The sequence below is a fragment of the Macaca mulatta genome, chromosome X (genome assembly GCF_049350105.2).
Source record: "Macaca mulatta isolate MMU2019108-1 chromosome X, T2T-MMU8v2.0, whole genome shotgun sequence".
NCBI lineage: Eukaryota > Metazoa > Chordata > Mammalia > Primates > Cercopithecidae > Macaca > Macaca mulatta.
Genome location: NC_133426.1, coordinates 156,726,244 through 156,740,242, shown reverse-complemented (window position 1 = coordinate 156,740,242; position 13,999 = coordinate 156,726,244). Strand labels below are relative to the sequence as shown.

General features: G+C 47.5%; 1 protein-coding gene across 27 annotated transcripts in view; it reads right to left on the bottom strand.

Annotated features, from left to right (window-relative positions):
* The window catches only part of MAMLD1 (mastermind like domain containing 1), a 144,925-nt gene that overhangs the window by 30,957 nt on the left and 99,969 nt on the right, over positions 1-13,999 (bottom strand). For 15 of the 27 annotated variants that reach the window (XR_013412643.1, XR_013412647.1, XR_003726038.2 and 12 more), the window contains 2 exons: positions 11,421-13,169; positions 9,120-9,242 (listed from right to left, as the gene is read on the bottom strand). Coding sequence is in view for 18 of the 27 variants with exons in the window: in XM_077988060.1 (XP_077844186.1) it covers positions 9,120-9,242; positions 11,421-13,169 (1,872 nt within the window). In the remaining 9 variants the exon portion in view is untranslated. The remainder of the gene's footprint in view (positions 1-9,119; positions 9,243-11,420; positions 13,170-13,999) is intronic. The other 12 variants (XR_013412646.1, XR_013412648.1, XR_013412649.1 and 9 more) reach the window with 1 other exon arrangement.

Genomic DNA, 13,999 nt, shown 5'->3' with positions numbered 1-13,999 from the left:
AACACTTGCCCCAGAGGGACAGTTTGCACAGAAAGCCAGTCAGAGATGGCGAGTCACTAGCATCATTCTGTTGGCTCCTGTATTACTCAGCAAACTGTGAGTCATCCCGGTGTTTCCAGACTTGCAGATATACCAGAGAGCTAATGAAGCAAGTGGGTTTCTTATCCCATTCAGAGGCAGAGATAATGTCCGTTCTTGTTTACAGTCATTTCTTTGTTTCCCCCACCTACGTATTATCATTTCTCCAAAATGTCAAGAGAGGCACAGCCATTATGCTCAATTTTCCAGGAAAGTTATTTCTGGTTATGTCTGTGCATTTAACAAACATGCATCTCAGTAAGACATACAAAAAACCCAGATGGCCCATACAACATGATGAGTGGACGTGCAGTAAATACTGCTCTTACCAGGGATGGAAAATGAACAGTTCAGCTTGCTGCTTCTTTTAGATTGTACACTAATATTATTGCAAAATAAAAGACTGCTTTTGATTAGGAGAGGACTAGCAAGTGTTTTAAAACTGCAGCCTTTACTTTTTCATTGTGGTAAAAATATGTATAGCATAAAATGTACCATTTTAACAATTTTTAAGTGTGCAACTCAGTGGCATTAAGTACACTCACAGTGTTGTGCAACTATCACCACCATCCATCTCCAGAACTTTTTCATTTTCCTATACCGAAACTCTGTCCCCATTAAACATGCACTCCTAATTTCCTCCCTCCCCTAGCCCCTGTCACTTACACTTCTATTGTCTTTCTCCATGAATTGGACTACTCTAGGGACCTCACATGAGTGGAATGACACAGTATTTGTCCTTTGGTGGCTGGCTTATTTCACTTAGCCTAATGCCTTCAAGGATCATCCATGTTATAGCACATGTCAGAATTTCCTTCCTTTTTAAGGCTGAATAATAGTCTATTGTATGGGCATGCTGCATTTTATTTATTTATTCACCAGCTGATGGACATTTGGGTTGTTTCTCTCTTTTGGCTATTGTGAACAAAACTGCTATGAACAGACAATTGGTTGAGCCCCTGCTTTCAATTCTTTCTTTCTATTACTTTTTTTACTTTTTGAGATGGGGTTTCACTATGTCACCGAGGCTGGAGTGCAGGGCAGTGATCACAGCTCACTGCAGCTTCGACCTCCTGGCCTCAAGCAATCCTCCCACCTCAGCCTCCAGAGTAGCTGAAACTGTAGGCATGTGCCACCATGCTTGGTTAATTTTTGTAATTTTTTGTAGAAGTGAGATCTCACTATGTTGCCCAGGCTGGCATTGAACTCCTGACCTCAAGTGATCCTCTGACCTCGGTTTCTCAAAGTGCTGCGATTACAGGTGTGAGCCACTGTGTCCAACCTTGCTTTCAATTCTTTTAGGCATATACCCAGAAGTGGAATCACTGGATCATATGGTATTTCTATGTGTATTTTTTGAGGAACTGTCATGCTTTTTTCCACAGTGGCTGTACTATTTCACATTCCCACCAACAATGCACAAGGGTTCTAATTTCTCCACATCCTCACCATCACTTGTTATTTTCTCTCTCTGTGTATATGTGTTTATAATAACCATCCCAATGGGTGTCAAAATTTTGGTGTTTAAAGATGTGAAACTAGAAAGCTGTAGTGGAGTGCATTGTCTGTTCACATTTTCCAGAGCTCATCTTTGAAAGGATTGCCAGATAAAGGGAAAGGGTCATGGAATCATTCCCAGTTATTCCCACTCAGGGATGGGTGAGGGCCTCCCACATCGTTCAAAGCTTTGTCACATGGAAATAAATGATCTTTAATCACAATTGCAAATGAGGAGTCCACCTTCATCTGTTGGTCTGCTGAGCCAGCTGGCCTTGACAAATTCTCTTCATGGGCCACCCCGACATGGGCCTGCAGAATAATATGCATCTCCACAGCTACGCTCACCTCCTCTGCTCAAAACTGGAGGATGGCTGGATTTGGTAGCATGCTACAGGGGAAAAAGCTGGCCAGAACCTGAGCCTTTAGCTGCAAATTGAAAGCTCCCAAAAGCAAAGCAAGAGTTGGCATAATTTCTGGCGAAGTAGAGCTATGCATCTTTCAGGCCCTGAAGGCCACCTTTAGCCCAGGACTATATATATAATGTCCTGGAGCATCCACTTTTATTTTTCCTGTGCACCTAGCTCCAATAACCCAACCAAGGCCTGTGGCTCTGTGCTTTTCATCTGAGTCCTAGCTGCACATTACTAACAAACTTGGTTCACATGGGGTAAAGGAGAAAACATCAAAGAAATGGATGAATGCTGACCCTTTATTCCACTGTCTATCTTAGAAGCTGTTGCTGAGATGAGAGTTAAGAGTCAGCTGTCTGAAGAGACCTGCAAAGGTGAGCCTGTGGGTGAGGTGGGGTGATTTCTTTGGGCCTTTCTGCTACTTTTGGCTTTCAACAACCTTACTGCTTTGGATGGGTGCAACCGACATGATAAACACTCAGCTAGCAAAAAAACACAACACGATAAAACAAAAACAGTGTTTGTCACTGTAGGCAAAATAACAAAATGAGATAAAATCCCAGACTGTTTCAACTCCTAGGAAAAAGCAGAAACTCTTTCTTCTGGGTCTGGGAGCAGGGTGCTTTAAATGTAACCAGCATTCTACCCTCTGCTGTCCCCTTCAAGCTACAAAGCAGCCAGGTCAGGGCCCACATAGTTGTTTTACAGGGCAGGCCCAGATGGTGGGATTTGTCAATCCCTAAGGGACAGAACAGGCTAAAAGTACAAATAGACTCAGGAAAGGATTCCATAAATCCACGATATGGGACCATGAGTGGATCTGAGAGACGGAAGCTGGGGAAGGCACAGGACGGGGAGGGGAGGGTGCAGTCGAGCCCTCTGAGTACTCATCCTTTGCTCACCTGGATGGATCACATCTTTGATACCCCTTGTCGCTCTGCACCATCTACTCCTGCACTCAGTGACAGTGCTGGCTGTAGGTGTTAGGGCCACAGGTGAATGGAGCAAGTCTACTGTGAGTTTCTTCTGCTCTAGATCTTGTTTACATTCTGCGAACTTTTCACCTGGGGACATAGTAGTAGTAGAACAGCACTTCTCTTTCATGTTTGTTGCGTGCACAAAACTGGACTGCTCGCTCCATGTGGTGTTCTGTGTTTTGGGTTTGTAGGTATTCATAAGGAGATACAGCTTAAAGCAGCGTGGCACAATGATTTATTTCTGTCCTCTTACGTCCTTTGAAAAGCGCAATGAGATTCCTTGCTTTGCTTTACAGTGACAAATAAGTAGATTGTCTTAATTAACTTAGCATAAAATAATTTGTACACTTCATTTTTAAACGGGCTCATTTTGGGTATCCCAACTTCAGCAAGTTTCCTTGTTTCTCTTCAGGTATGTTAAGACAAAACAAACAAAAAACAAAACAAAAAACTTGACAGGAGGTTTCTGAAATGATGGCCTCTTCGGCGTTCATAAGCCAGTTACTAAGCAATGAAAAAATTCTATCTATTGATCTCTATTACTGATGCATCTTTAGTGGGCGGCTTTGTGCATCCCCATAAGTTTTGGGGTTGACCACACAAACTGATGGCTCATTCCTCTGGGGGCACAATGTGAAGTCGCCTTCATTTGAAAGTGTCATCTCACTTATTCTTCAGCTTTTAATAGAAAAAAAAGTTGACATTTAAAAGGTTAGCATTTAACAAGCAGTACATTTTAAATTTCCGCTTTTTGAAAAAGAAAAATAGCTTTGAGGTGGAGGATCACTAATGGCTCTTAGAAATCGAAAAAGAAACTGAAAAAAAAAATTTTTTTTTTTTGATTCTTGGTAAGATTAATACCAAGTTCTAAGCCTGTGTTTCCCAAATTCAGCAGCCCATGTGGTTTCATTTCCTGGCAATTTAGAGTGGTTAAAACAAAACATTTTCAACACTGAGATACCAGTCCCCGAATTTTCAAAATGCATGTTACACGGTGTCTAATCATAGTTCCACACAAAGCAGTAAGAAAAGGCTCCCCGAAACCAAACAGCTCTTTGCAGCTTAATTTAGAAAGAATGGTAAAACTAAGCTTGTACGTACCGTCAGGTTTAAATACAAAATAAGAATACTCATTCAGGAAAACATTTCCGTGTCTGCCAGAGAATATGTACAGGGCGGGCCCCGGCTCTGACCCACGGGCTCTTTGAAATCTGACTGTCTGGTTTCCAGTCCTTTATCTGGCAAGTGGAGGCCCTTCCTTAGTTATCATTTGACTGGTGGACAACACAGAGCTTCCTCTAGAGGCTTCTGTTCTTGCATTTTAGCAGGACTAACCTTTGAAATAAAATCTGTGATGTTTCTTGCCAGAATTAGTAAAAGACAAAATTTCTCTGAGAACACGGCCAGCAGTATTGCTCTCCCCCAGTACTCTCAAAACGAGAGAGGAATGCAGGGAAGTGAGGGAGGGAGAAGACCTTTAAGTCCAAGGTGACAGGCCTTTCCTCGAAAATATGTGGCGGATCTGATTTTGGGGTGGAGGTCATGTATTTTAGTAATATAATAATTACTTTTTAAAAAATGTTAATGAGTGATTCTGAGACTAGGAAAAGGTTCACTTGCCGTCTCTGCCTCTCCTGACTTTAGTTGTAAATGGAGCAGACAAATTCTGTAATTTACAAATTCTGTAACTTTGACCAGAATAGGAAATTCTCTTGGCCTCACTAACATGGTTGTTCATTTTTGTTTTCAATGAAAAGTCATGGTTCAAACATGAAGAATTTAATTTGCAGAGCTAATTGAGACAGCAGTAATTAAAGGTTATGCCCCACTGAGTGGGCTAGTGTAGCCTTGGAAGTTCAAACCAATAGGAATCTTGGGTTTCTGCAAAGATTCTTTTTGGAGGCTTTGGGAGTGAGAGTGAGTGGTGGAGAAGGACGGAAAGGAGAGGAGAGAGGGGAGGTATCCCCTCAGGATACCTGTGCACCATGACTACGCAGGACCAGCGTTCCTTCCTGGCCACTCATGTACATGCTCTCTGCCTTGTTCATTGTCGCTGTGTATTGACAGTAAGCCATCTGCCTGAGTCTTGAAATGTCAGGCACCCCTGAGCCTGTTGCAAGCAGCTGGGATCAGATCCACGCTGGCTGCAAGTGGAACTTAGCTCCTCCTTCCCCCCCTCTCTGCCCACCTAAAGTCGACCTGTGGTTGCATTTGTTATTCAGCATCCACGTAACTCCTAGAAGTTCAGCTGGCTGTGCTTAGAGGGAAGAGAAGACAACATTCTCCCCTACCCACGGTCAGGGGCACTCAGGAAACCACAGCCTGACTTGGCGGCTCTACTTCCTTCTGGAGTCACCAACCTGTGTCTGCTGCCTTGGCTGCTCCTCAGCCACCTGGCAAATGTCTTCCTTAATGCCCCTACTCTGGAGCTGTCCGTGAGCATGCAGCCCCAGAGGGACTGAACTCCCCCTGCCCTTTCCCTCCAAGTCACCTTCCACCTCTGGAGGTCAGAGAGGAGCCTGGATGCTGAGCCGAGGCTGACTAAACTCATTCCATTGGGTTACTGGTGTTCTGAGTTTCAGGAACTTTCCTGAGAGTGACAGCTAATATCAATGGAGCATAATTGTGTACCAGGCCCTATACCAAGCGCTGTCACCTCATCTCATTTAATCCTCACAGCAGCCCCATGAGATAGATATACTAGTTATTTCCATTTTACAGACCAAAGCATGGAGAGGATAAATCGCTTGCCCCCGTGGAAAAGGTGGCAGAACTGGGGTTTGGACCCAAGTGATCCAAAGTCTGAGCTTTCTTAAACTTGGCCTTGAGCCCAGCCCCAGGGCCTGTCCCCTGCCAAGGCCCCAGGGTAAGGCCCCCATGTCCCCCGCCCTGTGCCGTCTATCTTCAGGCCCTGGGTGCTGGAAGTACTGCACTTCGGAGGGCTCAGTCTACCAGGGGTGAGAGAGGCCACAGGTGGGGACAGTGGGGGGCTTCCCAAAGGCCCCACTTTAGATGGAGCTGCCCAGATCCTCTTCATAGGCCCAACCCCTCAGAAAGGGAAGATGGCGAGTTTACTGCCTCTGCAATTGCCCGGTATTCACGACTGCCTAAGTTAAAGCTTATCCTTAAGATAGAAAGCATATCAGACCCAGTAGGGGCTTAATCCAGCCTTCTCTAAGGCAGGTTTGATTCCCCCTTCTCTACCCTCTCCATATTTGTCAAAACAACATCATGTGCCTCCTTGGTCTATTTCTCCACAGCTGCCCTCTTCCCCCTGTGCTGCACAGCCTGCCTCAAGGATCAGATTCCAGGCTTTTTTTTTGTTCTTATTCCAACTGGCCTCCATCCACATCCCTCCTCCCCATGAAACTGCACTCCCAGCTCTGCAGATCTGAGTGGGGCTCAAATGCACGTGCACTGAGGGCACTCCGGCCAGAGGCTGCCTCTTGCTATCCCCACTCTTCCACAGTTCAACTCCCATCTCCTTGACAGACTTGTCTTTGTCTTTGAGTAAATATAAGATCTGTTCTGCAGTCGTGAATAGTGAAACCGAAGTAAGTCCTAACCCTGATTTTTGCAATACACCAAGGTATCTCCAGTAATCTTCAGGGAGAAGGGACATCAGATGATGCAAACAAAATTCATTTTGCCTCAGTCTGATTAAACATCAAGATCTGTATCACCCAGCCTGGAGGGAGGGTGGGGAATTTGGGGTCATTAAAATCTCACAAACCAGCGCTGGGTGTTGCAACTCCATAAAGAGTTAAAGATCCCTCCCTTAGTAATTCCAGGTCCACATCCCGTATCTGGTAATTTCAAGTCCAAGAAGCTCTGAAAGCCAATTTTACTTTTGTAAATTTGATGCCAAATTTTATGTGGGGGCACATAAAAATTGGGTGGGGCACATAAAAGTTGGGGGCAAAAGTTGACTCTGGACTTCCTTAAATATTCATTTTTCTTTGCAAAAGTAATGAAATGCTGCTTCAGATTACACTGGAGGGTTGTGTGACATTTGGTATTTGTACCACATTACCTTCCCAAAGTCCCAAATGTCCTGAATTTGGAAATTCATCAGGCCCCAGAGGTTTCAGGTCCAAGCCCACAAGGCTGCACTAGCCCTGGCTGAGCCTGTAGTGTGTGCTGGGCACCATTCTAAGCAGTTTCAAGTTAGCATCTCCTTTGCCTTCCTAATGCCCTATGTGAAGGGGACTATTCCTTTCCCCATTTTCAGCTGAGGCTCAGGGGTTGAGTAACATTGCTCATGGGACCTGAATCAGTCAACATCTGTAGCCAGACTTGAACTTCAGTTCTGTCTGCCTCCAGTGCCCTTGCTTGCTCAACCTCCCATGCTAAACAGCTGCCCCAAAGTCATGTGGCATTGCCTTTTACCTTACGTGGACGTGAATGGTGCATTGAAATTGAATAGTTCACTCAACTGATAAAGCAAAATCCCCCAAGTAGAGAGATGCTGGTCTGTACATACAAATGAGCTCCTATACAGAAGGCTGGATTTGGCTTTTCAGCTTACTCAAGCGTTTGTGTCTCATCTCACATTTAGGAATAACTCCTTTAGAAAAATAAGATCTAGGCCAGATGCGGTGGTTCATGCTTTAATCCCAGTGCTTTGGAAGGCTGAGGTGGGGGGATCACTTTAGCCCAGGAGTCTGAGACCAGACTGGGCAATAGAGTGAGACCCTGCCTGTAAAGAAACAAACAAACAGACAAAAACCAAAAAAGCCCCCACCCCCCGCACAAAACCTCAAAGATCCAGATTCAAATGAATGTCCAGTTTTTCCATGGTAACCATTATCATCCATGCCAAATGCAACAGGTTAGTAAATGCCATATAATAGGTAATTAGTGTTCCTGAGGCTCAGCTTGAGCATCAGTAAAACTTGGGAAGTTTGCATAGCCTGCTGGAAGCGAGAAACATGTTCTTCCCCACCACTGAGGCCACCATCTGTCCTGCAGCAGTCCCAGCTCTTGCCTCAAACACTCGCTTTTTTCTTTATTTTTTTTTCTCTCCCCTGGAAGAATGACCAGGGCTGAGTTCTTAGGTCTTAGAGTTAATGGGGAGAGGCCATAAGAAGAAACAGAAGGATTGTTGAGACCCCCAGCTTGGAGGCCTGGAAGAATACCAGGTAGAGAACAGAGTGCTAGGGAAAGGAGTGGAGTGAGAGTGCCGGAGAGTTCAAGAAAGAGCAAAGTGAGATCCCCAGTCTGCAAGGCAGGGATGGCCCTTGGCCCTTTTCCCTTTCCCATCAGGCTGGGAGTTGTCCAGGAGGGTCAGGGCCTACAGCAAAAGGAGCCCACAAGGCTCAGAGGCTGCACAACTCCTATCAATCTCATGGTGGGTACAGGGTCTGGAGAGAGCGTGGCTTGTGTCTGTCCTGCCACAGCTACTGGTTTTTAGAACCACATCTTAGTCCCATGAAACAGATCTGGGAGCACAAGGTCAGGAGGTAGAGTCATCATGACAGCAAACCCCTTGTCAGCGCATACTTTATGCCAGGCCCTGTTCAAAGTGCTTTAGATGTATTAACACACTTAATCCTCAGACAACCTGTCATCACCTTCATTTGTAGAGGAGGAAGCAGTTAAGAGGTGACAGTGGAAACACAAGTCTCCAGAGGCAGTGCCCCATGCATGGGAGTATGAGTGTGGGCTCTGTAGCCAGATTGCCTGCTCTGGCCCCAACTTGCTGTGTGACTGTGGGCAACTTTGGTCACTTCTCTGTGCCTTTTCCCCCAACTCCCAAGAGAATGGTAACAGCCCCTGCCTCTGAGGATTAAAATGAGAGGAGGCAGGTGAAGCACCAGGTCCCATGCCTGGCCCCTGGGCACAAGCCAGCACAGGCTGGAAAGGCAGCTCTTGGTGGCAATAGCATTTCCCATTTGGGGACCCAGCTTCTTGTCTCTGCTGGCAAAGGTTGCTTGCCCCCTTTATTGTGCTCCTAGTCCCAGAGAGCTTGACTGCTTGGTCTTTCTTCTCAACACTTTCTCCAACCCCACCTAGGTAATTGGTTGAGTATGATTTGCATGACCCCAATCATTGAGAATTCTCCCTCTGAGCCAGCTGATCCAGCTCTGGGACAACACAATCAGTCTACAAAAAATGTACCCAATTGAAGACAAAACAAAACAGAAAGGCTCACAATGTTAGATGGTGACACGTCTCCAGGCTGTGGATCTTGCCTGCTAGTGAAAGAGTTCCCGTGTTGATGCCGGGGCTTCACCGAGCTAGCTGCAGAAGTCCATGCAAACAGATGGCAACAGCCCTATAATAAAATCAAACCAAAGTGCTCCTGAACTGCAGACCAGGGCCCGAGCCCCAGGTAGCCTGCTGTGTCCTATGTGCTTTGCCTGTCTCCACACCGCTTCCCCGGCCACCCCCATGGGAGCTCTGCTTGCCATATGGTCTATCAAACGACCAACTCTCTGGGGTCAAGCACTCTGCATGGTTATGCTCCAGGAAACCTGGTTGGAAAAGACACAACCTCTATACTCTAGGGGTTGCCACAGAGCTCTTGAATAAGAGGTCAGCCCCTGACAGGTGCTTCCCTTGGGCCAGGTCTCTGGCCAAGCACTTTATGATATCTCCTCCTTGATCATTCTCCAGAAGAGGGAGGCACAGTGGGAAATGGAAGTACTGAGGACAGTCACGGAAAAGCTTCCTGGAGGGGATGGTGCCTGAGCCCTAAGGAGCTGCAGGTGTTGGATAGGAGAGAAAATGTGGGAAGGGATGACCAGGCCCATGGAACGGCCCTGGAGTAAAGGCTGAGACCAGATAGCGTGGACCAAGTGCTGCAGGCACTTCTGGGTAATAGAAACAAAGTGCAAGGCAGGGCCTGATGGATGCTGAAGGGCCCAGGAGGCTGGTGGGGCCAGCTTATGGGCCTCTGGGGACATCTGAGCAAGTGTAAAACATGATCAGGTCACTGTTTTAGCAAGACGACTCATAGAGCAATGGATGGTTTATTGGGAGAGACCAGTTAAGGGTCAACTGTACGAGTTCAGATAAAGAATCAAGAGGACCTGAACTTGGGCAAGGATGAGAGGAATGGGAAGGAGGGATGGTAGATGGCGACTGAGTATTCTGTGTAGGCACACATGTGACCTGGCCCCACTGAGCCCTGCCTCCTGGTATTTACACCCTCATGCAATCTCCTCTGGCTTACATCTAATGAATAGAATACAGCACAAGTGGTGGGATGTTACTTTCCAGACTAGATCATAGAGACTGTGACTTCTGACGTGCTGGCACTATCCCTCCTGCCTCTGCCCCCATTACCCTGCTTCACTGGCACACTCTCTCATGCTCACTCAGATGAAGCCAGCTGCCATGATGTGAGATGCTCTGTGAAGAGGCCATGTGGCAAGGAACCGAGGGAGGCCTCTGGCCAATAGCTCATGAGAAACCGAGGCCTCAGTCCAACAACCTGCAAGGAACTGCTTCCTGCCAGCAACCACGCGAGTGGGCTTGGAAGCAGATCTTTCCCCATTGAGCCTTGAGATGACTGCAGCCTTAGGAGATACTCAGTCAGAAGACTCAGTGAAACCATGCCAGGATTCCTAACACCCAGAAATCAGGATGTGGGGTAACGTATGCATAAGGTTTGAAGCTGGTGCTTGGGGTAATTTGTTATGCAGCCACAGATAACTAATACAGGCAGGGGTCACAGCAATGAAAACTGGGAACTGTGATAGACACAACCCGGGTGGAGTCAGCTGCATTTCATGATTGAAAAGCCTGGAGGAGATGATGGAGGGTCAGAAGTCAAAAGTAAATTCAAGAAGAGCACAGGCTCTGGAGTGAGACCACCTGGCTTCAAGTTCCTGCTCTGTCCCTTGCGAACTATGTGACTCTGGGCAAGTCTTTCAACTCTCTGAGCCTCAGTTTCTTCATTTGTAAAATGGAGATGATAAGAGTGACTACCTTACAAATACCTTTTTCCTTTCACGACCTGCCTGAGTGTCCAGCACAGTGACAAACGGCATGCTGAGGTTGCTCAGCAAAAGTTTGCTGTGGCATTTCTAGAAGGCTTAGTGTTCATCATTCTGCCAGCAGGGATGAGATTTAAATGCTTCAGTGCAATTTCCTTACATCTTAAGAAGGATTCACTGGTCTTTCTACATGGCCCAGTGCAGGGAAGGCATTTCTGTATTCGGACTTGTCCCACCTGGCTCCTTCCACCGGGAGCACGTTGTGGGTGCAGCTTTCCTTCCAGGGAAGTTACGTGACCTGAACAGGCACTGAAACCATAACCTTGGCCTTATTAACACTGTGCTTTTAACCACACAGGATTAGCTGACTTCAGTAGACTTTTTCAGAATCATTTCCACTCTCAGAGAGAACTATAGCCTGCATTTACCCACCAGAGCCAGATATTGGCAGCATGAAACACAGTTGTTATTTCCAAAACCAAAGAACACAGCCAGATATGAGATTGTTTTACCTGTCTGGGCAGAGCAGGCATGGAATCTGAGGCCACTGATCGCTGAAAACGCTGGGGTTGCTGCATCATCTGCTGCAGAAGGAATGATGAATGGTCAGGTTGCTGCTGCTGTTGCTGCTGCTGCTGCTGCAAGGTGGCAGTGGCTGTGGAGGAGGCAGTGGCTGAAGAGGCCTGTGTTGGTGTCGGCTGCTGCAGGTAGTGGAGCAGGGAAGGCTGCCTAGAGGTGGCAGGCATGGAGGGCATCTTCTGGGGACCCGGCTCAGAAACAAAATGGGACAAGGGCTTGGTGTTGCCAAAAGTAAATGGCTCTGTGGCTCCTGGGCTGGAGCTTGCCATCCCCTGCTGCATGATCATGCTCAGGGTTTTGGATGAGTTGCTGTTCATGGGCTTAAAGATCGCATTTGCTTGCTGCTGCTGCTGCTGTTGCTGTTGCTGCTGCTGCTGCTGCTGGCTTAGAAGATTATTGGTGGGAGTGAGGCTTCGGATCAGGGAGCACTGTGGGGTGAAGGACTGCTGTGGCAAGCCTGGGCTGGAGAGCTTCTCCGGGCGATAGGGTGGGGAAGGCCCAGGGTTGCTGGCGGGCAGAGCAGACATCAGGTGTCCTTGAGGGGTTTTGATGGTAGAGGACACGAGGTTGGCAAGAAGGGAGCTCTGAGGGCCGAACTGCGGCTGTTGAGTGAGAGCAGGGCTGGGGAGCTTCTCAGGAGCATAGGGCATGGTGGGCCCCAGGGCAGCATTGCTGCTGGACGTCATGCTTGACAGTAAGGCATTGGGAGAGCCTCGGAGAGTGCTGCCCGACAAAGTATTGGACGACATGCAGGACACCATGAGGCTCTGGGGGCTGAATGGTGGGGGTGGTGGCGGCAGTGGTGGTGGTGGTGGGTGTGGTGATGGCACCAGGCGGTAAGGTGGAGAGAGTCCTGGAGGAGGCAGACCAGACCAACTGGGGGTGGGCCCTTGCTGCTTCGTAGCAGACCCCTGCTTGCTGGCTGCCAGTGCCTTCAGCTGGTGGGCATGATGCCACTGAGGCACTGGTAAGGGGGGCAGAGCAACAGGGAGCATAGCCTGGACCTGGCTCTTGGACTGTGCCATTGAAGAACTCGGTGACACTATCTGCTTACTGGTGGAAGGAATCGAATAGCTGATCCCTGTGGAGGACGGGATCTGAAGTGACATGCCAGTAACGTGGCTGCAACTAGAAGCAAACTCCTTGCTGGAAGCCAGGCTCTCCAAGTGTGACATCTGAACCGAAGGCTTGGGAGTTGTGCTTAGGGTTGCCTGGGGATGATCTAAAACCAGTGGCTCTTCTGGCTTCGTCCCCAGTATCTTCTCAAGATCTAGCTCGTTCGGAGAAGGGTCTTGAATTTTGGTGAGCTCCTCTAGCAGCTCTTGAAGCTCCTGGTCTACAGCCGGCACGCTGTTGATTTTCTCATAGTAAGGAACAGCAGGCCCTTTCAGTCCCACTTCTGTAGTCTGTGGTACCACAAATGGTGAGCCCATGATATTGCCATTCATAGGGTTATTCTCGAGCAGTAACGACTGGCCAGCCACTCCCATAGCCGCAGGGCTAGGATTCATTGTCAATGGAGGGACCTGCAGCTCTGCACAGGCAGTACCAGGATGGGCGCCTGGGCCCATTGCAAGGGTGACATCTTCAAGGCAAGGCCTCTTAATTTTATTAGGGTAGCCCCCATCAGCCATGTCTGGAAACTGGAAGTGGTCTTCTTCTTGTCTCCTCTTAACAGTTCCCTGTGAATGGAAGAGAAGAGAAGAGGAAAGGAGAAGGGAAGAGAGGTGAGACACACACACACACACACACACACACACACACACAGAGAGAGAGAGAGAGAGAGAGAGAGAGAGAGAGGAATTTTTATAAAGGCTTGGCACATTAAAGCTAATGAACAGGAAACGTGCATGATAAAACAGACCTCTCAGTTTAAAGACTTATAGTTGTGAAAACTATAAAATACAGCCTGTCTTTGGAACCATAGTGCTTATTTCTTCATTACTATGTTTCATTTAAACTGTCTAATTACATTTCAAATAAGGCATTATGTTGTCTGTATACTAAAACGGGATAGAACATTATGCAAAGGGTAATCTGCCCACTTCAAGGAGAATTCAATGAAACTATGCAGAAGTTACTAAATGAACCATGCGGCCAAAGGCAGGCATTGGAGAGAAAACTAGAAGTAGCTAAATAGTTTTAATTCTTTTTTTTTTTTTTTTTTTTTTTTGAGACGGAGTCTTGCTCTGTGGCCCAGGCTGGAGTGCAGTGGCCGGATCTCAGCTCACTGCAAGCTCCGCCTCCCGGGTTCACGCCATTCTCCTGCCTCAGCCTCCGGAGTAGCTGGGACTACAGGCGCCCGTCACCTCGCCCGGCTAGTTTTATTGTATTTTTTAGTAGAGACGGGGTTTCACTGTGTTAGCCAGGATGGTCTCGATCTCCTGACCTCGTGATCCGCCCGTCTCGGCCTCCCAAAGTGCTGGGATTACAGGCTTGAGCCACCGCGCCCGGCCAATAGTTTTAATTCTTACCTATCTACAGACACATACATTTTAACAAAGGAATACCA